Raw genomic sequence first — 25,361 nt, forward strand, 5'->3', positions numbered from 1 at the left:
CCACAGGTTCATGGTGTGGTATTTCAGTGTGTCACCGATATAATAACCACAGGTTCATGGTGTGGTATTTCAGTGTGCCACCGATATAATAACCACAGGTTCATGGTGTGGTATTTCAGTGTGTCACCGATATAATAACCACAGGTTCATGGTGTGGTGTTTCAGTGTGTCACCGATATAATAACCACAGGTTCATGGTGTGGTATTTCAGTGTGCCACCGATATAATAACCACAGGTTCATGGTGTGGTATTTCAGTGTGTCACCGATATAATAACCACAGGTTCATGGTGTGGTATTTCAGTGTGTCACCGATATAATAACCACAGGTTCATGATGGTGTGGTATTTCAGTGTGTCACCGATATAATAACCACAGGTTCATGGTGTGGTATTTCAGTGTGTCACCGATATAATAACCACAGGTTCATGGTGTGGTATTTCAGTGTGTCACCGATATAATAACTACAGGTTCATGGTGTGGTATTTCAGTGTGCCACCGATATAATAACCACAGGTTCATGGTGTGGTATTTCAGTGTGCCACCGATATAATAACCACAGGTTCATGGTGTGGTATTTCAGTGTGTCACCGATATAATAACCACAGGTTCATGGTGTGGTATTTCAGTGTGTCACCGATATAATAACCACAGGTTCATGGTGTGGTATTTCAGTGTGCCACCGATATAATAACCACAGGTTCATGGTGTGGTATTTCAGTGTGCCACCGATATAATAACCACAGGTTCATGGTGTGGTATTTCAGTGTGTCACCGATATAATAACCACAGGTTCATGGTGTGGTATTTCAGTGTGCCACCGATATAATAACCACAGGTTCATGATGGCATGGTATTTCACTTGACAATTTACACTGTAGTCCTTTCCAAACCGCTGCTCAGATGGGAAAAATAATAACTATTGCCGCAATCCAAAGAGCTTTTGAATATCCAAATCCAGTTTTTACACACAGTGGACGGAGCCTATCAAACAAAACATTCTCTTCACAAAACATCTTGAGCATTTACATATTCATACAATATACACACAGATCTAAAACATATTCAGATGTGCAGCCATGAAGAACGTGTCAGAGAAAAATGCCAGTCTAATGTGTTGGTTGCTCCATAGGCTACATTCCATTTATATCTGCAACTTCCTGTAGTGTTATACCTACTGAATATGGCCCAGTTTTCCCAACCAACTATAGGAAAAACACAATGCTGTGTACTGTAGCCTCCACATAACATGCCATTCCTAAATGCTATCAGAGCACCAACTTGTTTGGCTTCTGCATCAGACATTTGCCAAATGTATTGCTTGTGTTTGTTTAAATTCCTTTTCAAATTGTATGTTTTACAGTACCTACATATGTACACACACACACACCAGTTTACAGTACATGTTCATACCTTTTCAACCTCATCAACACATCACATGCCCATTAGATATGCTGGGCTGTATGGTAACTGCTTCAAAACCAAGTCTCATTGCATTGTCCTAATTGCATTGTCCAATCTGTAATCCAACTCTCCTTGACAACTGAAGAACATCGTCTTAACCTCGGCACATACACTACACCTTAGAATTGAACTTGTTTTGCTTTATAAAGAAATGTCTAACAGTTTTATCAATACTGAAAACTACAAGAAGGTTCTTGTTTCTTGGCTCAATAAAAAAAACAAAGCGCTTTGTCAACAGTGATATCAAAATCTCACTATTTGAATCCAAATGTAAAAAGTGACAATGGGCAATAAAACAGTCTCCAGTATCTTTTTTTTGTTCTACTTAAAGTTGTGACTTCATTGTTTTTGTGTTAGATATAAAGTATTCAATCCACTGGTAAATTTGGACAGGGATCACGTACTGTACAACTTGTTATTGCGTAGTACAACAGTTATTGCGAAATATAAAATGGGACAAGAGGCGACTTCACGACCAACCTATTAGCCCTTCCATGGCAACATATCCATGCTTCTTCTGACAATGTATATGGAAGAGCCCCTTTCACCATCAGAGAAAACAAATTAGAAACATAAAATGCAAATATCTACACTGATTATGTATTCTATGAACAAATAAACCTTTTCTCATTAAAAGAATAAGAACACAATAACAATATAATCAATGATCATCGTAAGAAAACTATATTCTTATCTTCAAAATGACATAATGAGAAGAGTATCCTCATCTCATTGCACAGTCCTCTGCTCGGTTCCGTAAAATAATCTAAGGTTATTTACAACATACCATATTCTTTTTCCACAATATAACATTGCCGTGCTTCACGACACATATCCTCTGCTCTGACTCTCTCACTCTGGCTCTCTCATACACACACACACACACACACACACACACAGACAGCACACGCTCACTCATTCACACTTACTAAGTTCACAACATCTCGCTGCTAGGATCACACCCCAACCCACCAAACTAACCCAATGGTTGAGATGGTGAGAATTCATAACCAACTGCATTTCTCTCCACGTTACCACCTCAACCCAAAAATGTATACTTTGGTTATTTGAGGTTTGAAACACATCATCTATCCCCATTCAAAACGACAAGCCAGAAATGTCAGATGACAGTTTTATGCATGTTCACTTTGGTTTTCACAGATTCCACATACGGAAGTGCTTTAGAACAGTGTTTCCCAACCAGGGGAACTTGGCCTATCCACAGGGGGTACTTGAGAAGACTCATGAGACCATAGGCCTACTGGTAAAATGCACATGGGTAAAAGGTTGGGAACCACTGCTTTAGAACAACAGCCGTGGTTAATAGGTGGGCTAACTACATCAGCAGGCGGTGTAAAAGTAGTGACACTGTGTCTGGTGCACTCTCTCACTCTCCTCAGAATGATGACCACACATCACCCTGTACATAGTGGGGAAATTTGCAGACTGTCTCTTTCACTCCAAACAGGTAGATGTGTAAACACAATTACATTACACCCAACAATACTGTACCCTGTGCCCTAAAGAGTCATTAAACCTATCAGGGTTGTGATGTTTCACTGTGGAAGCTCAATTTGTATTGGATGCATGTCTATATAATCAATAAAGAGAACGCCATCTCCAGGTTTTTGGTACAACGGTTCCCCAAATTCCAGAATTCCTGCAAGAATGAGGAGAATTCCTGTAAGTGCTATGGATTCCTCAGAGAACTGCAAAACGTTGTGTGAAAATAGAACAGAAGTGCTTTTCTTTCAAACCATTGTACCATATCAGCCAAGCACAGCATTATGAAAATAAATAAATAAATACAACATGAGGATTTCCCCCAAATGCCACCATGACACTGTTGGGATTAATCTACCTGGTACTAAACTAATATCCCCCTTCAATGATTACGGAGATGGGAGGGATAGACTAATACCTTGGATTGATGGAGATGGGAGGGCTAGACTGTAATACCATGCTGTAGTGGAAATGGGAGGGATATACTGTAATACCTTGCTGTAGTGGAGCTGGGAGGGCTAGACTGTAATACCATGCTGTGGTGGAAATGGGAGGGATATACTGTAATACCTTGCTGTAGTGGAGCTGGGAGGGCTAGACTGTAATACCTTACTGTGGTGGAGCTGGGAGGGATAGACTGTAATACCTTGCTGTGGTGGAAATGGGAGGGATATACTGTAATACCTTGCTGTGGTGGAAATGGGAGGGCTAGACTGTAATACCATGCTGTGGTGGAAATGGGAGGGATATACTGTAATACCTTACTGTGGTGGAGCTGGGAGGGCTAGACTGTAATACCTTACTGTGGTGGAGCTGGGAGGGATAGACTGTAATACCTTGCTGTGGTGGAAATGGGAGGGATATACTGTAATACCTTGCTGTGGTGGAAATGGGAGGGATAGACTAATACCTTGCTGTGGTGGAAATGGGAGGGATAGACTAATACCTTGGATTGATGGAGCTGGGAGGGCTAGACTGTAATACCATGCTGTGGTGGAAATGGGAGGGATATACTGTAATACCTTGCTGTAGTGGAGCTGGGAGGGCTAGACTGTAATACCATGCTGTGGTGGAAATGGGAGGGATATACTGTAATACCTTGCTGTAGTGGAGCTGGGAGGGCTAGACTGTAATACCTTACTGTGGTGGAGCTGGGAGGGATAGACTGTAATACCTTGCTGTGGTGGAAATGGGAGGGATAGACTGTAATACCTTACTGTGGTGGAGCTGGGAGGGCTAGACTGTAATACCTTGCTGTGGTGGAAATGGGAGGGATATACTGTAATACCTTGCTGTAGTGGAGCTGGGAGGGATAGACTGTAATACCTTACTGTGGTGGAGCTGGGAGGGCTAGACTGTAATACCTTACTGTGGTGGAGCTGGGAGGGATAGACTGTAATACCTTACTGTGGTGGAGCTGGGAGGGATAGACTGTAATACCTTACTGTGGTGGAAATGGGAGGGATAGACTGTAATACCTTGCTGTAGTGGAGCTGGGAGGGCTAGACTGTAATACCTTACTGTGGTGGAGCTGGGAGGGATAGACTGTAATACCTTACTGTGGTGGAGCTGGGAGGGATAGACTGTAATACCTTGCTGTGGTGGAAATGGGAGGGATAGACTATAATACCTTGCTGTGGTGGAAATGGGAGGGATAGACTGTAATACCTTGCTATGGTGGAAATGGGAGGGATAGACTGTAATACCTTGCTGTGGTGGAAATGGGAGGGCTAGACTGTAATACCTTGCTGTGGTGGAAATGGGGGTGTGGAAGACCAAGGTGAGACACTACAGCCTCACCGTATTATTCCCCCCTCAATTAGAAGACAACTCTAATCAACTTATCACTTATTCAAGCCTTGTCATTTTTCAAATTATTCCTTCATTGTGGTATTATACAATAAAAAATAGAAAGGTTCTAGCTAGGGGTATTACAATAGCATTGTGCATAATTTTAAGTGAGTTGAAAACTTTGGTCCAAATCCATTAAAATGTATGGGTGATGATTATTGCATTCAAAGAATGTCCTGACATGTCTAAATTTAATTATACAGGGCTGTAATTATGTCAGCCTGTAAACTAAAGATCACAGTAGTTAGCTATACAAGGAAAAATGGTAAGGCTTTCTTTGCCTGTCAGCATTTACAGTATACGTGATGGTAAAAGTGTGTCTGTGACAGTAAACTTTTCTATATAGAGGAGAGAGTGCATATTGAGAACAAACACAGAAGAAAAACAGGTATCCTCCTCAGCCTCGTCTTACATGTAAACAGCTAGTGAACCTCTCTCAACACTAAATGGACCAACAATGACAATTCAAAAGGTATAAAGATGATGAATATGTATCCCTTCATCGCACACGGAAATGTCTCAGCTTCCCGTCCTCTCGTTCGTCCGTCTGTCTCACTCCACTCAGAAAAGCAGGCTCTGTCGTCGAGATATGCTGTTCACTGTGAGGAGAGAGAGAGACAGTGAGAGGAGTGACAGACAGACCCCAGGAGGAACACTCATCATCACAGGTACTTGAACAGAGACCAGAGGGAGAAGGTTCCATCAGGGTAAGAGAGCTGCTGACAAAGGAGATACCGTATGAAGACAAACAGCACACACAGTGATACGTTGACAACGGAAATAAGTAGCACTTGTGTCAAAATTCAACACAAATGTGTGTTTTGTATCCGCATCATTACATTCCAAACCATCATTAATTACCGCTGCCCTCCACGGACAGCACAAAAATATTGTAAATAAATTAAAGTACAGATATCAGGAGCATTATGGTATTATTTGACACTAGTGCCGTATTTTCACTTTGCATTGTCAAAACAGGGCCCACAATACAAATTCAGTGTGGAAACAGATGAATGTGTTTGGTAACCATGTTGAATGATCTATCAGGGCGTTGGCCCAAAGAGAGAGCGAGAGAGAGAGAGAGCGAGGAGCAGGAACAAACATAGGGTTTTCATACAGGACAACTCAGTGGGTAAGGTCCCTACAGGCAATATGTCACATCAGCATTCCCCTTTGGTGTGTCAGGAAGGGGAGAAATGTAAATTACTCTGAACTCAAATACACCAAGTCCTGGGAGGCCGAAAGAGGTAAATTTTTTGCATGTAAAAAAAACTATAAAAACTATACAGAGTATTGCACAGTATTAACGTCAAACATAGTTGAAGTAAACTGTACTTTTCCCTTCCGCATTGTTGATAAGCTTCAAGTAGATAGAATAGCAGCAGTGTTGTAAATGAGAATGAGTCAGAGATCCACCCTCTCATTATCACCCCACTCCTGACTCCTCAGGCTAAATCAGGAGTTATCTACAGGACGGTTAACCCTTCCTCTGTCATATAACAGGAACGAGTTTAGGGTGAGAGAGCAGAACACCCCTCAGAAAGACATATGAATAATTAATGCAGGGAATTATGTAATCATGAATTTCTCATTATAACTGTGTTACAAAACAACACACATTTTATCCATGGCTGATATTTGGATTATGTAAGCAACAGGCCAAATGATTTCTCTTCACATTTTTTAGTGCATGTGTGTGTTGGGCATAATTTGGATATTGATTTTCATTGTTGAGCAGGGGTTTAGTGGTCTGTGTTTTATTACATTTGTTAAAAAGGAATTGTTTTCCTCAGTAAAAGACAGCATTGCCTCCCGAGTGGCTCAGCTCTCAGCGGTCACTGCATTGCAGTGCTTGAGGCATCACTACAGACCCGGGTTCAATCCCAGGGTGTGTCACAGCCAGCACACAATTGGCCCAGCGTCGTCCGGGTTAGGGAAGGGTTTTGCTGGCCGGGATTTCCTTGTCCCATCGCGCTCTAGCGACGCCTTGTGGCGAGCCAGGTGCCTGCAAGCTGATTTCGGTCGCCAGCTGGACAGTGTTTCCTCCGACACATTGGTGAGGCTGGCTTCCGGATTAAGAGAGCAGTGTGTCAAGAAGCAGTGCGACTTGGCAGGGTCGTGTTTCGGAGGACGCACGGCTCTCGACCTTCGTCTCTCCCGAGTCCATAGTGGAGTTGCAGCGATGGGAGAAGACTGTAACTACCAATGGGATATCATGAAATGGGGAGAAAAAGGGGTAAAAGTCCAGGGGAAAAAAACAGCTCATAAACAATGCAGCCAAGAGAACACAAATAATAATTCTTTGATTGGCTGGGTCCAGTGAGAGCTGCTCAGGCGGGAGGTTAAGGGAAGCAGACTCTTATGAGAAGCTCATTCTCCATCACTACACAGATCAGTGATCTGACCAGGCCTGAGGTGGGCTGACTACAACCACACCAGGTCTGAGGAGGGCTGACTACAACGCACCAGGCCTGAGGTGGGCTGACTACAACGCACCAGGCCTGAGGTGGGCTGACTACAACGCACCAGGCCTGAGGTGGGCTGACTACAACGCACAATGACCAGGCCTGAGGTGGGCTGACTACAACGCACAATGACCAGGTCTGAGGTGGGCTGACTACAACGCACAATGACCAGGCCTGAGGTGGGCTGACTACAACGCACAATGACTAGGCCTGAGGTGGGCTGACTACAACGCACAATGACCAGGCCTGAGGTGGGCTGACTACAACGCACAATGACCAGGCCTGAGGTGGGCTGACTACAACGCACAATGACCAGGCCTGAGGTGGGCTGACTACAACGCACAATGACCAGGCCTGAGGTGGGCTGACTACAACGCATAATGACCAGGCCTGAGGTGGGCTGACTACAACGTATAATGACCAGGGGACTGAATGCTCCTGAGTCAGAGCTGAGGGCAGGCATGTTTTCAACAAATCAAACACAACCAGGAAGAACAGGGGACCAACCAGAAACAGCTATTTTAGCAAATAAAACCTATAACCATTCAGAGGTGGAGTACTGTGCACTAGCCCTGTTGATGTGATGTGACTTGGTGTTTGTTCGAGGATAGTCTTGTATTCAAGGTGCTGTTCAGTGATGCATGCTGTTTGTGTACATTTCTAACAAACGTCTGAGGCTATGTTCATGAGCCAAAAAAAACTGGCATAAAAAAGCTCGCCTAGCATACTTAAATATCTGAGAGCACTGCTCTTGCTACTCCTTTCTTTATATTATTGTGTATGAGTGTGTATTACAATGAAGTGGGAATTTCCATTGCAAGTGAAGACCACCTAATGTGCTCTGTATGGATGTACACATGTAAATAAATGTCAAGTATCGTGTAAAGTAGTCTTGACATAGTGTAAAGTAGTCTTGACATAGTGTAAAGTAGTCTTGACATAGTGTAAAGTAGTCTTGACATAATGTAAAGTTCTCAATATAATGTAAAGTACTCTTGACATATAATATTCTTCTAGCCTCAAAGTCTAAGGAGGTGTTTTGAGAATGGTTACATATTCATTGTTAAAAGCCATGGGATGATAGACTGACACATTGAAGTGCATCAGAGGGGAAAGGAGGGGATGGTTCGCGGCCTCCTCATGAGAGAAGGAAGTGAACTGAATATACCTAAGGTGTGCCGGAACCTTAGGCATCCCTGTACGAGCTCTGGAACACAGTGATGTAGCCATTAAGTTTACATTTTGTACAAGGAAGTTGGGACATTAAAATAAGACATTTAGTTTATGGGATGAAATACAACTGTTAAGAGAGGAACTTACCTGAGTCAGACAAGGAGCTGCTTCTACAGCCGGGCTCCTTCTCCAGCTGAATGTCTTGAAGTGAAAATATTGATGTAGCTAGGAGAGGATATGTTCATATTATACAATTATTTACCAATGACATGAGACTACACTGCTGTTAATAATGTGTGTGAGTCATGTGTGGAGGAGTGAAGGCCAACTCACTGTCAGGCAGTGTGATGACTCGGTCTCCCAGACTGTGGAAGTATAGATGCCTCATGGCCTCCTCTGCTGAGATGCGCTTCTTTCCCTCAAACTAAAACACAGACGGACACACAGCTTCACTCTACTGTCGCTAATGGCAACGAACACCTCCAGGACGATCAGAAAGATTATCTAAAAAGGTGAGATGGGAGTTTGTCAATGACGATAATGTTGCCACAGGGGTGGTCTCACCTGCAGCAGTTTGGACAGCAGTTCCACTCCTTCATTGTCCAGTCTAGGAATAAACAACAAATACACAATAAATTAAAGTAACTCTCATTGAACGAGCAGGTCTAACGTGTCATAAACAGTCACAGTGCCGAGCACTGCATCACCTTGGTGTGTGATTCCGTAGACAGTCGGCTCTGTACCGGGGGTAGTTGTATGAGATGAATTCCTCATTGGAGGTGATTCCAGGCCAGGATGTCTCATTGGGTGTACCTGGAGCAGACACAAACAAGTGCTTCAACTCTCAAGACATTGAAAAGGAAGGGATGTTTTATATCCTTAGCCGTCTCAATGGTGCCAAAAGGCACCTCTCCTTCAAAAGGGCAGGGCCACACCATGGACCAAGTTGGGCAGTGACGGGGGTACAGTCTCACCTAGCAGTTTAAAGATGAAGTGCAGCTCCTCCTCCACCGTGGAACCAGGAAACAGGGGGCGGCCTGTAGACATCTCATAGAAGATACAACCCACTCCCCTACAGAGTCAAAATATAACGTTACTATAACAACTTCACTGACATTTTAGAACAGAATGTTATAACGAAACATCAATATCAACCCGATTGGCTAAGACCAATAGTTTATTCTTACCACATATCTATCTGCGTTGAGTAGTCAGTGCTTCCTAGGAGGATGTCTGGGGGACGGTACCATAGCGTCACCACCTCGTTGGAGTATGTCTTGGTGGGAATGGACTTAGCCCGGGCCAGGCCTGAGACAAAAGCATGATTCACTATTCAACAAAACGTTTGAAAGAAGCTTAACATTTTTACATGACAGTTTGTGGGAGAGGCTCTTGGGGCATATTGGCTTATTACACCAACAAAACTCTGTCGTACTACCAACAAAACTCTGTCGTACTACCAACAAAAAAATGGATGTCCTTTTTTTCTGAACACATCGTTTTGTCGTTACTCTCAATTATTGAGAACGTTAAACTGAAGCACTACAGATAACACTCTGGTTCCACAGAGACTTCTGAGGTGTGGTGATAAGACTGTCTGTACAGTTGGAGGTACTGACCAAAGTCAGCCAGTTTGAGCTCTCCGCGGTCATTGATGAGCAGGTTCTGGGGTTTGAGGTCTCTGTGGAGGACTTTGCGGCGGTGGCAGTAGTTGAGGCCACGCAGCAGCTGGAACAGGAAGAGCTGAGGAGGAGAGGCACAGTAATAGACATGAGATAAGAAGTCTGCAAAGACATGACAATACCACAGACCACCCAGAGACACAGACCACCCAGAGACACAGGGACACACTGAGACACAGGGACACACTGAGACACAGGGACACACTGAGACACAGGGACACACTGAGACATGAGAGGTATACTGTAGGTGAGAGAGACACAGGGACACACTGAGACATGAGAGGTATACTGTAGGTGAGAGAGACACAGGGACACACTGAGACATGAGAGGTATACTGTAGGTGAGAGAGACACAGGGACACACTGAGACACAGGGACACACTGAGACATGAGAGGTATACTGTAGGTGAGAGAGACACAGGGACACACTGAGACATGAGAGGTATACTGTAGGTGAGAGAGACACAGGGACACACAGACATGAGAGGTATACTGTAGGTGAGAGAGACACAGGGACACACTGAGACATGAGAGGTATACTGTAGGTGAGAGAGACACAGGGACACACTGAGACACAGGGACACACTGAGACATGAGAGGTATACTGTAGGTGAGAGAGACACAGGGACACACTGAGACATGAGAGGTATACTGTAGGTGAGAGAGAGCCAGAGGGAGACAATGTGCAACGACAAAAGACACCAGTAAAGACCCTACTAAATCACTAACTACACATTTAAAAACTATTGGCACCGTGCCATTTCATCTACTGTTGAGTAGATGTATACATCGGACTGGAATGATAGAATTCCGTTTTATGATACATGCTAAAGAATGTAAGGGAAATTATGTATCAAGGTATTGTAGGCTGATGAGTGCCTCACCTTCACATTGTGCATGTGGATAGAGTTGCCACAATCCTCCAGATACTGCTTAAGGTCTTTATCCTGCGTGACAAATCACAAATCATTTACACAACTTTGACACTGGCACAAACAAATTCATTTGGATTTGTTTTCATTCAAAATGTAAGGAGTCGACAGATGAACAGCGTGTGTGACGCGCTGTCAGATGCTCTTATGCTTCTCCTCCTTTCTGTGTGGACGATGACTCACCAGGTACTCAAAGACCAGCGTGAGAGACTTCTGCGTGTGGATGATGTCATGGAGGGTCACTATGTTCGCGTGTTTCAGATCCTTCAGCAGAGACACTGGGGGAGAGAGATAACCAATGCATGATTTAAAAAAAATACTTATACAGCATGCCTCAACTCTTTCCATATCAGAGGTCAGCAGCAGCAACTGTGGTTGACTGAGGTCAATCCTGTAAATAGCCAGTGCTCCCTTGGCTTGCTCTGGTTTCCACTTTCCAACCTGTTGGGTTTTATTTTTAGCTGGCGGTCCAGGCTCAGGCCCACCCGACACAAAGGTGTTTGGGCACTATGCCCAGTGCCCACCCTGTGGTGGTGTGGTGTCTCACCTTCTCTGATGGCAGTGCAGGGAGCCCCCTCCTCATGCTCCAATCGGATCTCTTTCAGAGCCACCAGGTTGTCAGTCAGCTTGCTGCGCCCTTTGTATACCGTGGCATAGGTTCCCTGGGAGAGAGATAATACTTAGACAGACTACAGTAGGAGCACATCATAAAAGCAGTGCATACAGTACATGTGAACAGTAGAAGCAGCAAACCTCAACACTGCCAGGACAAATGTTTGGCAGCAGAGGTTAAGAGCAAATAAACAACAACTAAGGGGTAGGGTAATGTCAATGTATATGTTTGTAACAGCATACCTCTCCTAGCTTATCCAGCTTCACATAGGTCTCCAGCTTCCCAAAGCCAATCTCGGACTGAGAGAAAAAACACATTGTATCTTTAGAGGATTCTAGAAGTCTTACCACATGTAAAATCACAGAATGAGAACATGCTTTGTTATTCACAAAGATGACAGACAGACAGACTCCAGAACATTGTTACAAACTACGAGACTGGCTTTATCCAGGAAGATGAACTGCGAGACTGGCTTTATCCAGGAAGATGAACTGCGAGACTGGCTTTATCTAAGAAAATGAACTGCGAGACTGGCTTCATCCAGGAAGATGAACTGCGAGACTGGCTTCATCCAGGAAGATGAACTACGAGACTGGCTTCATCCAGGAAGATGAACTACGATACTGGCTTCATCCAGGAAGATGAACTACGAGACTGGCTTCATCCAGGAAGATGAACTACGAGACTGGCTTCATCCAGGAAGATGAACTACGAGACTGGCTTCATCCAGGAAGATGAACTACGAGACTGGCTTCATCCAGGAAGATGAACTACGAGACTGGCTTCATCCAGGAAGATGAACTACGAGACTGGCTTCATCCAGGAAGATGAACTACGGGACTGGCTTCATCCAGGAAGATGAACTACGAGACTGGCTTCATCCAGGAAGATGAACTACGAGACTGGCTTTATCCAGGAAGATGAACTACGAGACTGGCTTGATCCAGGAAGATGAACTACGAGACTGGCTTTATCCAGGAAGATGAACTACGAGACTGGCTTTATCCAGGAAGATGAACTACGAGACTGGCTTTATCCAGGAAGATGAACTACGAGACTGGCTTTATCCAGGAAGATGAACTACGAGACTGGCTTTATCCAGGAAGATGATACAAAGAAGGTCAATCTCATCAGGACACGTGCAACCACTTCTGTTGAGATGTCTGGCAGTGAACGTGTAAGCTCTGACCTTGAATAAATATCAATGAAAGAAAATGGTGGAGGAACAGTATAGCAAGGCATAACCGCAAGGGAGAACAAAATTGTAGTGCACATGAAAATACAAGAACTAAAATGCAAGAGGGAGAGTCTTAAGAGCTCAACACACACAGGGACAAGACAGCTCATGAAAAAAGCATGGGCCAGACAGAGTGAGCATGAGGACATAGAGGACGAGGAGGAAAGAGAGGGAGGGGGCAGTAACCTATCAGGGAGACATAGAGGAGGAAAGAGAGGGGGGGGGGGGGGGGGGCAGTAACCTACCAGGGAGACAAAGAGGAGGAAAGAGAGGGAGGGGGCAGTAACCTATCAGGGAGACATAGAGGAGGAAAGAGAGGGAGGGGGCAGTAACCTATCAGGGAGACATAGAGGAGGACAGAGAGGGAGGGGGCAGTAACCTACCAGGGAGACATAGAGGAGGACAGAGAGGGGGGGGGGGGGGGCAGTAACCTACCAGGGAGACATAGAGGAGGAAAGAGAGGGAGGGGGCAGTAACCTATCAGGGAGGCATAGAGGAGGAAAGAGAGGGAGGGGGCAGTAACCTACCAGGGAGACATAGAGGAGGAAAGAGAGGGAGGGGGCAGTAACCTATCAGGGAGACATAGAGGAGGACAGAGAGGGAGGGGGCAGTAACCTACCAGGGAGACTCTCCTTAGCCTCCGGCTCAGAGGTTTGTCAAAAAGAGGACTGTTCAGACAGAACTTCTCCAGGTAGCCATCTGGGAGACGGATGTCCGCAGGCAAGGACAACCGCTTGTTTATATCCTAACAGAAAAGATACAAGGTTAGAGGTTGAAGATTAGAAGTTAACGGTTAGAAGTTAGGATAAAACACCTCATGTGTTACTAGTGTTATAAGAGAGAGTGTGAGTGTGTGAGTCTGTGTGTGTAAGAGTGTGTGTACCTCGGTGGATATCTTGCGTACAGAGTTGTTCCTGAGGCGGACCCTGACAGGACTGTGTACTTCATCAGAAGAGGTGGCCGAGACCTGGTCACTCTCCCCATCAGAGCCGATCTTCACATCTTCATGAACTATCTCTGTACAAACACACAGCAACACTCTCAACTCCTGGTCCACATGGAAGAGTGCTAGGGTTACCAGCTCTCAATGTCCTATCGCAATCTAACGATCATAATCTTACTACCTTTGACAATAATGTTCTACTCGCCCTGTGTCTGTTAACTTTCATTATCCGTTTGCTTTCTGGGAAATGTTTTGGTTCAAAAGGCACCTGGAGGGGAGCATGCGGTATCCTCACAGTAAGATTTGAGAGGTAAAGCAATTCTTCGCTGATGTCTTATCATTTTGTTTCCTCGCTGTTGTCTCCCACTACAACTATTAGAGGTTTCGCTCACTGTTGTTAACTTGTTATACAGCACTGGTGTGATGTGCTTATCAGCTTTTAAATCTACTCTCCAAACAGTTTTCAAAATATGTAATTAACTTAATCCCATACTAGGACAAAAAACAAAAAAACAGGCATATATAGTGTCTTCAGAAAGTATTCATACCCCTTGACTTATTGCACATTTTGTTGTGTTACATCCTGAATTCAACATGGATTAAATATAAAATGTTTTACCCATCTACACACAATACCACATAATGACAAAGTGAAATGTTTGCAAATATATTGAAAAATGAAATACAGTACGTAAATGAAATATTTCTGTAAGTAGCCACACCCCTTTGCTATGACAATCCAAATGGAGCTCAGGTGCATCCTGTTTCTATTGATCATCCTTGAGATGTTTCTTCAACATGATTGGAGTCCACCTGAGGTAAATTTAATTGATTGGACATGATTTGGAAAGTAACACACCTGTCTATATAAGGTCCCACAGTTGACAGTGCATGTCAGAGCAGAAACTATACCATGAAGTCCAAGGAATGGTCTATAGATCTCCAAGATAGTATTGTGATGAGGCATATATTGGGGCAGCAGGGTAGCCTAGTGGTTAGAGCGTTGGTTGCAAGTTCGAATCCCCGAGCTGACAAGGTACAAATCTGTCGTTCTGCTCCTGAACAGGCAGTTAACCCACTGTTCCTAGGCAGTCATTGAAAATAAGAATTTGTTCTTAACTGACTTGTCTAGTTAAATAAAAATATCTGGAGAAGGGTATAAAACAATTTCTAGAGTGTTGAAAGTTTCCAAGAGCACAGTGGTCTCCATCATTGGGAAAAGATGTAAAAGACCTAGAGCTGTCTGTCTGACCAAACTGAGACATTGGGCAAGAAGGGCCTTGGTCAGGGAGATGACCAAGAACCCAATGACCACTCGGACAGAACTACAGAGTTTCTTGGCTGAGACGGGAGAACCTGCCAGAAGGACAAGTCTCTACAGCACTTTAGCAATCTGGGCTTCATGGGAGAGTGACCAGGCGGCAGCCACTCCTGAGAAAAGACACACGACAGCACGCCTGGAGTTTGAAAAAAGGGCACGTGAAAGACAGATCATACGGCAAAAGATGCTGTGATCTGATGAAACAAAAATGTAACTCTGACCTGAATGCAAAGTGCTATCTAACACCATCCCTACCGTGAAGCATGGTGGTGGAGGCATCATGCTATGGGGATGCTTTTCAGCAGCAGGGACTAGGAGACTGGTAAGGATAGAAGAAGCCAAATACAGTCACATCCTTGATGAGAACCTGCTTCAGAGTATAAATGACCTTAGACAGGGGGTGAAGATTTTACCCAGCCAAAGCCCAGACCTGAATCCCATTAAAAATCTGGAGAAAGACTTGAAGATTGCTGTTCACTGCAGCTCCCCACCTAACTTAACAGAACTTGAGAAAAATCTGCAAGGAAGAACGGGAGAAAATCCCAGAATCCAGATGTGCGAAGCTGAAAACAGACATACCGAAGACGACTGAAAGCTGTAATCGACGCCAAAGGTGATTCAATAAAGTATTGACTCAGGGGTGTGAATACTTATGTAAATGTGATATTTCCTTTTCAACACATTTGAAAACATGTTTTCACTATGTCATTATGGGGTATTGTGTGTATAAAAAATATATATATATTTAGTCAATTTTGAAATCAGGCTGAAACAAGAAAATGTGGAATAAGTCAAAGGGTTGTGAATACTTTCTGAAGGCACTGTAAGTCTATAACATGACCAGTCATAACACACCCTTAACATACACACTCACACACTTGTAGCCAGAGGTCACAAACACACTCCCAGAGCAGACACACACACACATTCCCCTTCCCTGTGTGGGCCAAGTGTTTTGTACCCAGGCGTGTGGTGTGGTTGAGATAGGAGCTGAGGCTGCGGCCCAGGCTGTGTGGTCGGCGCAGGGCGGAGCCGTACGACTGGAGCAGGGAGTGCATGCTGAACGAGCCTCCACCACCACTGCCTCGCACTGAACCCCGCAAACTGCCAGTGCCACTGCCCCGCACTGACATGGTCTCTGGGAGAGAGAAGGGTGGGGAGGCAGAGACACAGGGGAGACACACACAGGAGGGAGGAATGGGGTACGGGTGGGAGTCATCGAAGGACAATGCAGGTGGAGGTGGTTGTGAGGTGGACGGGGGACACAGGGCACGGCAGGGCATGGTATGATCGGGGACAGGAGTTCAAAGCAAATGAAAGAGGAAACAGATCATGATTGGGATGAAGACAGGACAACACAAAGGGGGAAGGGGTGTAGAAAGAAGAGAAAAATAAAACAGAAAAACTAATTAAAAGTCATGGATGAAGATGTAGTATTGGGGAGAAAAGTGGAAATGTTACAGAAGTAGGCAGTAACATTTGGTAGAGAAGAACAGAGTAATGGTGGTTAAGATGAGAAGACACAGAGTAATGGTGGTTAAGATGAGAAGAAACAGGGAAGGAAAGAAAAGAGCCGGTAACTTGAAATTAAAGGATTAACCAAATGAACCGGGGGAAACACGTACAAATGTCCATCTTTCAGAGCATGCGATTCACTTTCCAAAAGAGGTTAATACACACTGGAAGACAAAAAAATATGGGGTCAATTGACAAGGAAAACCTTCAGTATTAGTAACAGGGTTACTGAGAAGTTTCTGAGCTGCATGAACTGGTTTCATTGCATTGTACAGGCCAGATGTGGCCCATGCTTACTGCCTCTAATAATCACAGTTGATGGTAAATTATATTACACAACAGCACTTTGTTCATTACTTCACAAAGCCAAATTCATTTTTCATTCTAAACAGTTTTTCAATTGATTTTTTTTAAATTCAAAATGTTGATTGGTTTTATTGCACAAATTCTTAAGTTTTTTTTCCACCAGGGAGTCAAGTTGAGGAGAATAGACTGACGTTGTTTGATTGAAACCTCCTGAGACAGCATCAATACAGCCAGTATTAGAACACAGAGAGCCATGCTGGAAGAGACATGCGTCGGATTAAATTAAGAATAGCAAGCAGGAACCAGAAGCACCGTTATCACAAACACCCACCCCATCATCACCAGATCCTTCAGGGTGGAGCCATATAGGATTTGGAAAAGTGTAGCTATGGCCTATTTTGTGTGTGAATCTGTGGGTGCGTTTGTAAATTCACTCTGGCAATATCTACTCCAATTTTAGAGCACTCTCGTCCGAGTGTGCCAGAGCGCAGAATAACTGATGAATTTACGAGCGCACTCTAAGCACTCCAGATTGAATTTAGGAACACACACTGTGGAGTGATGGTAAGGTAAGACCTACCACTACCCTAAACCATGTATCCCAAGTAGCAGAGAAGCCATAAAAGGGTGTAATGTTTGCACTGCAGAGCTTTGCACAAGAGTGACACTACTCTGTTGCATGTACAGTACTCCCACAAATGATACTGAGTCATCATTGGTTTCAGGTCACCCAGTCATGTGTGGCATGCTTGTATAAGAAAGAAAGAAAACGTAACCTTTTACAGCAGACCTAATTGAAATATGTATGAGTACAGTTGTAAACATTTGGAGATGACAGTTGTAATTGTAAGAAAACAGTTGAATCAGTAAATTTGAGAGCTTTTCATCGCACCATTTTGGTTTTTCATATCACCATTATGAAAAGAAGGATAAAATAACTCCCGCCTTGAGCATAAAGATGGTCCAAACTAAACTAAATATTCTGCACATTGAACTACAAAGCTGTGTGCAGTTTCACTTGTTATTACTTCTTTGACAATTAGGCCTAATTGGTCAAAGATACTGCCATATTGGTTGTTGCAGTATAATCATTCAGGGGTGAAGTATCCTACAGTTGTATTGTATAGGTAACTTGGTAGGGGTCAGCCTATACTGGAGTCATTGTATTGTATAGGTAGGTACAGTGGGGCAAAAAAGTATTTAGTCAGCCACCAATTGTGCAAGTTCTCCCACTTAAAAAGATGAGAGGCCTGTAATTTTCGTCATAGGTACACTTCAACTATGACAGACAAAATGAGAAGAAAAAAAATCCAGAAAATCACATTGTAGGATTTTTAATGAATTTATTTGCAAATGATGGTGGAAAATAAGTATTTGGTCAATAATACAAGTTTCTCAACACATTTTTTTATATACCCTTTGTTGGCAATGACAGAGGTCAAATGTTTTCTGTAAGTCTTCACAAGGTTTTCACACACTGTTGCTGGTATTTTGGCCCATTCCTTCATGCAGATCTCCTCTAGAGCAGCGATGTTTTGGGGCTGTTGCTGGGCAACACGGATTTTCAACTCTATGGGGTTGAAATCTGGAGACTGGCTAGGCCACTCCAGGACCTTGAAATGCTTCTTACGAAGCCACTCCTTCATTGCCCGGGCGGTGTGTTTGGGATCATTGTCATGCTGAAAGACCCAGCCACGTTTCATCTTCAATGCCCTTGCTGATGGTAGGCTTTGTTACTTTGGTCCCAGCTCTCTGCAGGTCATTCACTAGGTCCCCCCCGTGTGGTTCTGGGATTTTGCTCACCGTTCTTGTGATCATTTTGACCCCACGGGGTGAGATCTTGCGTGGAGCCCCAGATCGAGGGAGATTATCGGTGGTCTTGTATGTCTTCCATTTCCTAATAATTGCTCCCAAAGTTGATTTCTTCAAACCAAGCTGCTTACCTATTGCAGATTCAGTCTTCCCAGCCTGGTGCAGGTCTACAATTTTGTTTCTGGTGTCCTTTGACAGCTCTTTGGTCTTGGCCATAGTGGAGTTTGGAGTGTGACTGTTTGAGGTTGTGGACAGGTGTATTTTATACTGATAACAAGTTCAAACAGATGCCATTAATACAGGTAACGAGTGGAGGACAGAGGAGCCTCTTAAAGAATAAGATACAGGTCTGTGAGAGCCAGAAATCTTGCTTGTTTGTAGGTGACCAAATACTTATTTTCCACCATAATTTGCAAATAAATTCATTAAAAATCCTACAATGTGATTTTCTGGATTTTTTTTTCTCATTTTGTCTGTCATAGTTGAAGTGTACCTATGACGAAAATTACAGGCCTCTCTCATCTTTTTAAGTGGGAGAACTTGCACAATTGGTGGCTGACTAAATACTTTTTTGCCCCACTGTAACTTGGTAGGGGTCAGCCTTCTACTGGAGTCATTGTATAGGTAACTTGGTAGGGGTCAGCCTCTACTGGAGTCATTGTATAGGTAACTTGGTAGGGCTCAGCCTCTACTGGAGTCATTGTATAGGTAACTTGGTAGGGGTCAGCCTATACTGGAGTCATTGTATTGTATAGGTAACTTGGTATGGGTCAGCCTCTACTGGAGTCATTGTGTTGGTTTGTATCAGTCACTGTACCAGAGTCATTGTGTGTGTTGGTTTGTATCAGCCACTGTACTGTAGTCACTGTGACTGTGTTGGTTTGTATCAGCCACTGTACCGGAGTCACTGTGACTGTGCGCTGTGTCCTGAGGGCTGATGGTCTCACTGGTCTTATCCCCACTGTTGCCCCCCCTCAGGGTGAGGGACAGCTGCCGCTTGATCTTCCTCATGCGGTCCATCAGAGGGGGCAGCGGGGGGCGGGATGCGGAGGGTGGGGGGCGAGACGTGGAGGGCGGGGGCCGAGACGCAGAGGGCGGAGGGGTAGCCACAGTTCAAGCTCTCTGAGGGCACAGACAGACACAAGCAAACAAACACATTGTTAAACAGTTGTTAACCTGTCCTGTAGGGGGAACTACTAACAAAGATTGACACATCATATTCATTATCCTCTACAACAGTCAAAGGATGACAGGTCATTCACTCCTCAGTAGTCAAATAAGAGAAACGTTTTGGCCTCGAGAAGAGAAGCTGCTTCATTTGGATTAAAAACTGATGAGAACTCAGTGGTTGGATTTGACACTAATGATAGTCTTTTGCTATTAAGGGAGCTCTCATCATTCAGACTTTGCCTATACTGGGCGTCACACAAAGACTGTATATATGAATGGACAAAGCCATTGATCACGTGACACCATTCTTTCCTATGTGAAGATTCAACAGCGCATTGAAGCCAAATAAAATCGGTTAAGATAACGATTCATTGAGACAACATGCGCAGTTTGAGCTACTCCTGGAAATGACGTTGAGGTTAGCTCAATGCTGACCCCTCTCATTGAGTAACTCAAGTTGAAGGCTGACCAGGGTACTGCAGGCTTCCATTAGCAACTAAATTATCCTTGTAACTTCTTCTGTGTGTGACAGAAGAAGGACATACATCTGGTGTTTCAGAAGCAATTACTGGTACCATGATGGTCTTAAAAATATATATACAGTACCAGTCAAAAGTTTGGGCACCTGGGCCTCCCGGGTGGCGCAGTGGTTAAGGGCGCTGTACTGCAGCGTCAGCTGTGCCACAAGAGACTCTGGGTTCGCGCCCAGGCTCTGTCACGACCGGGAGGTCCGTGGGGCGACGCACAATTGGCCCAGCGTTGTCCGGGTTGGGGAGGGCTTGGCCGGTAGGGATATCCTTGACTCATCGCGCACCTGTGGCGGGCCGGGCACAGTGCACGCTAACCAAGGTTGCCAGGGGCACGGTGTTTCCTCCGACACATTGGTGCGGCTGGCTTTTTGTGTATCGGAGGACGCATGACTTTCAACATTCGTCTCTCCCGAGCCCGTACGGGAGTTGTAGCGATGAGACAAGATAGTAGCTACTAAAAACAATTGGATACAACGAAATTGGGGAGGAAAAAGGGGTCAAATTTAAAAAAAAATAAAAATGGGCACCTACTCATTCAAGGGTTTTTCAGGTTTTTTCGTAAATTTTTACTATTTTCTACATTGTAAATAGTGAAAACATCCAAACTATGAAATAACACATGGAATCATGTCGTAACCAAAAAAAAGTGTTAAACAAATAAAAATATTTTGCATTTGAAATTCTTCAAAGTAGCCACCCTTTGCCTTGATGCACTCTTGGCATTCTCTCCACCAGCTTCACCTGGAATGCTTTTCCAACAGCCTTGAAGGATTTCCCACATATACTGAGCACTTGTTTGCAGCTTTCCTTTACTCTGCGATCCCACTCATCCCAATTTGGTTGAGGTTGGGTGATTGTGGAGGCCAGGTGATTGTGGAGGCCAGGTGATTGTGGAGGCCAGGTGATTGTGGAGGCCGGGTGATTGTGGAGGCCAGGTCATCTGATGCAGCACCATCACTCTTCTTCTTAGTCAAATAACCCTTACCCAGCCTGGAGGTGTGTTTTGGATCATTGTCCTGTTGAAAATCAAATGATAGTCCCACTAAGCACAAACCAGAAGGGATGGTATCGCTGCAGAATGCTGTGGTAGCCATGCTGGTTAAGTGTGCCTTGAATTGTAAATAAATCACAGACAGTATCACCAGAAAGCACCCCCACACCTCCTCCTTCATGCTTCACGGTGGGAACCACGTATGCGGAGATCATCCGTTAACCTACTCTGCACCTCACAAAGACACGGCGGTTGGAACCAAAAATATAACATTTGGAATCATCAGATGAAAGGACAGATTTCCACAGGTCTAACGTCCATTGCTTGTTTTTCTTGGCCCAAGCAAGTCTCTTCTTATTGGTGTCCTTTAGCAATGGTTTCTTTGCAGCAATTCGACCGTCACAGAAAAGGAAGACCTGATTCACATAGTCTCAATGAACAGTTGATATTGAGGTGTGTCTGTTAGTATTTATTTGGGCTGCAATCTGAGGTGCAGTTAACTCTAACTTATCCTCTGAAGCAGATAATTCTGGGTCTTCCTTTCCTGTGGCGGTCCTCATGAGAGCCAGTTTCATCATAGCGCTTAATAGTTTTTGCGACTGCACTTGAAGAAACTTTCAAAGTTCTGATGGACAGTTGTTTCTCTTTGCTTATTTGAGCTGTTCTTGCCATAATATGGACTTGTCTTTTACCAGATAGGGCTGTCTTCTGTATACCACCTCTACCTTGTCACAACACAACTGATTGGCTCAAACGCATTAAGAAAGAAATTCCACAAATTAACATTTAACAAGGTACACCTGTGAATTGAAATGCATTCCAGGTGACTACCTCATGAAGCTGGTTGAGAGAATGCCAAGAGTGTGCAAAGCTGTCAGCAAGGCAAATGGTGGCCACTTTGAAGAATCTCAAATATAAAATAAATGTTGATTTGTTTAACACTTATTTGGTTACTACATGATTTCATGTGTTCACTATTATTCTACAATGTAGAAAATAGTCAAAATAAATAAAGACCCTTGAATGAAAAGGTGTGTCCAAACTTTTGACTGGTACTGTATATTTAAACAAAGACTGACCACAAAAGACTGCCATTTTTTCATTCACTATCATGGAGAATCTTGTTTTCTGCTAACAATGCCTGCAGAACCGCGGTCGGACTTAAACTTCCGTGGCTTCAATAATAAGGGGCAGTCGTTCTCCCCTGGCATCACAGCACATGTATTGATTTCACTCTGCATTGCAATATAAAGCAAACCACTAGAAAACAGACATGTTCAATGACCTTGAAAACGACATCTCAACTTATCTTTCAAATAGTACTGAAAAAGCAAATACTAAATACCAATGGAAAAAAATAGCAGTTAGTCTCTTGAGCATCTGGGAGATATTCAGGACTGGGCCGACTACTAAAGTTGTGCCAAACCTCCAGAAGCCCATGTTTTTGCCTTGTGACTAATGACTCAATTTGGCACGACGATGCCCAACAGTTTCAGCTCCAAAGCTTCTCTTTTGAAGGCTAGACGCTTGGTGACCCATTAAATTGCATATTGGCCTAAAAGGGGACTTCTTCTGTATGCACTCTGAACGCTGTCCATCCGAAGAAAATGGACTCTTCTAGGCTATCTGGTGACAGTTGTGTTAGTGCTGTAGACTTTGGAGGCATGGGGTGAGCAGGAGGGCGGACAGGGTAATCTTATGGGGCTTAGATAGCCCTGGTGTAAGAATTTCTTTGTTTATACTAAGACCCTGAGGTATGTTGAGAATGTCATCATTATCTCAACAATCTAAAGTGGTTCTACTGTTGTTGGAAAGGCTATTGGGTATGTCACTGACTGACCATTAGCTAAACTAAGTCATATTTTTCACAAAGGATTCACAGAGAAAACATTTGAAATAGTTGGAATACTTTGGATGGTGAGAGTGGAGTAAGGTTCTCCTCCTCTGGCATCCATTGCAGGGAAATCTAGAAGTGAAATCTTAGATGAAGACACTCCAAAAAGGTATTTGATTTTAAGAGGCTATTTACTTTGTGTTTGAAACATTAAAAACTTAACTTGTCCTGTGCAGTTAGGCTAAATGTAAAATAAAACAAAGTGCCTGTCTGAATAATTCTTAGAAATCATTTTTAGGCAAGCCTGGCCTTAATAATAATGATAATAATAAATGGGATCTAGCGCTTTTCAAGGACCCAAAGTCGCTTTACAATTGTAGGAATAAAACAAAAAAACAGCACGAGCACAGAAACTGGCCGGGTGCACTGGCATCCTCTCAGATAGGTCTAGTTGTCCCTATGTGTCTGTGTTCACATAGTTTTAAAACTGGTGCATCATGAACCTTGTTGACATGGAGCAGTGTGACCATGAGAATCAGACAGTGCTGCCTGCCCGCCTATGCGAATCCGACAGGGCTGCCTGCCCGCCTGGTACTGATGGGACAGCTCAACATCAAGATGACGTTTTGAAGGCAATGCCCAGGTTGTCAACAGCAGGTGACTAGCACCCTGGAGGTTTGTGACTGCAGTTAATCAACAACATAGCAGCTAGTCGTGCATCCTTAGCTCATATGTAACCGGGGTAATCATGACAAAAACAAGCAAGACACTAGAAATTGCATGCAAGCAGGCAAATGAGCTATTCACACAGTGTAGAGGGTCTCCCCAATGGCATCCCAAAAGACCCTTAAGTTTGCTGGGTTCCCATCTGACAAAAACTAAACAAACTGACTATAGCTAGCTGACCAGGATAGGAACATACCCGGTAGCGTTACGTCCATCACATTATGTACGCACGATTCATTTTGAAGGGATATCCTAAATAAGGATTTGTGACCTAGCTTTAGCTGGTTAAGCTGTTTAGCTTTATGAGGTTTCGTAGCTATAATGCAAGAATCATTCAGCTAATGTGTGCAATAGAAACCAATGGTACACGACAGAAAAGTAATCGCCGTTAACAAGTTAATAAATGATCTAGTTAGTTAGCTATAGCTATCAAGCTAGCGTCAGTGGCTGCGCACAGCTCGGCCCTTCCTAGCTAAACTACAGCTAGCTCGCAACATGTTTCATTTACGCATGATTATGCATTGGAATGAAAGCGATTCAAAGTCTAAGAATGATTAGAAAGCGGTGATCACGGACATGCCATTTGGACATGTTTTATTCTTCAACAAAGACAATGTTGAATTATTGTAATACGTGTGATTGAAGAGCTTTAAAAGTGGGAGGTACAGTAAACCGATCTTTTGACATCAACAGTGGTTGCTGCAACAAGCTATCAAGTATTTTCGGCGGAACGTAGCTATTGACAAAAACATTTTTTTACATCGTATTCTAGCTAACCAACCCGGTGTAAATACCGTTTTGCGCAACAAGGACAGACTGCTTTGTCGCTTACCCGAGGACGCGAGATCCCGTATGCCCTTGTAATCTTAGCAAAAATATCCCAAAGCCAGTGTGCTCTCCCAATAGTCCTCAGCCATTATTCTGCTGGTTGAGATACAGCACCGGTTCGCCCCTGTCTGACAGCATGCCCTGTTCGCATTCTGAAAAATTGTTCAAACGTTTTAGCAGCTGTTCAGTTCCAAATGCGGAGGGTAGTAGAGCAGCTGCGAATAGATTCTGGAGTCACTCACTCCGGCTGATTGGAGAGGTGGAGATCCGTTAATTACGCATTCGCTTACCAGCCCCAAGTCAGGTCGTGTGACATTCCACAGTGTTTTTTATTATTTCCGTTATGTCTGGGTATTTTTAACTAAGTCTCTATCAATGGAAGCTATTCAAAATGTATATAAATTCCTCATATTACCCTAATAGAATAGGAAAAGCTTACAGTGGAATGACCCAAATTCCATTCAAC

General features: G+C 43.9%; 1 protein-coding gene across 3 annotated transcripts; it reads right to left on the bottom strand.

Moving 5' to 3' along the window:
* Positions 1 to 4,271: 4,271 nt before the first annotated feature.
* LOC139368912 (cyclin dependent kinase 16) lies at positions 4,272 to 25,118 on the bottom strand. Of its 3 annotated transcripts, XM_071108401.1 has the most exons (17): positions 24,900 to 25,118; positions 19,716 to 19,938; positions 16,145 to 16,321; positions 13,803 to 13,936; positions 13,539 to 13,664; positions 11,925 to 11,981; positions 11,617 to 11,731; positions 11,253 to 11,347; positions 11,022 to 11,084; positions 10,075 to 10,198; positions 9,643 to 9,763; positions 9,430 to 9,527; positions 9,163 to 9,268; positions 9,020 to 9,062; positions 8,789 to 8,879; positions 8,603 to 8,680; positions 4,272 to 5,416 (listed from the first exon to the last, which is right to left on the bottom strand). In XM_071108401.1, exons 2-17 carry the CDS (start codon positions 19,834 to 19,836, stop codon positions 5,379 to 5,381), a joined length of 1,587 nt encoding a protein of 528 aa, XP_070964502.1. In that variant the 5' UTR covers positions 19,837 to 19,938; positions 24,900 to 25,118; the 3' UTR covers positions 4,272 to 5,378. The 3 variants fall into 3 exon arrangements, with proteins under 3 accessions (XP_070964502.1, XP_070964503.1, XP_070964501.1); XM_071108402.1 differs by lacking the exon at positions 16,145 to 16,321 and having other exon boundaries at positions 24,900 to 25,083; XM_071108400.1 differs by lacking the exons at positions 19,716 to 19,938; positions 24,900 to 25,118 and having other exon boundaries at positions 16,145 to 17,047.
* Positions 25,119 to 25,361: the final 243 nt, after the last annotated feature.

Source organism: Oncorhynchus clarkii, chromosome 16 (assembly GCF_045791955.1).
Source record: "Oncorhynchus clarkii lewisi isolate Uvic-CL-2024 chromosome 16, UVic_Ocla_1.0, whole genome shotgun sequence".
Classification (NCBI taxonomy): domain Eukaryota; kingdom Metazoa; phylum Chordata; class Actinopteri; order Salmoniformes; family Salmonidae; genus Oncorhynchus; species Oncorhynchus clarkii.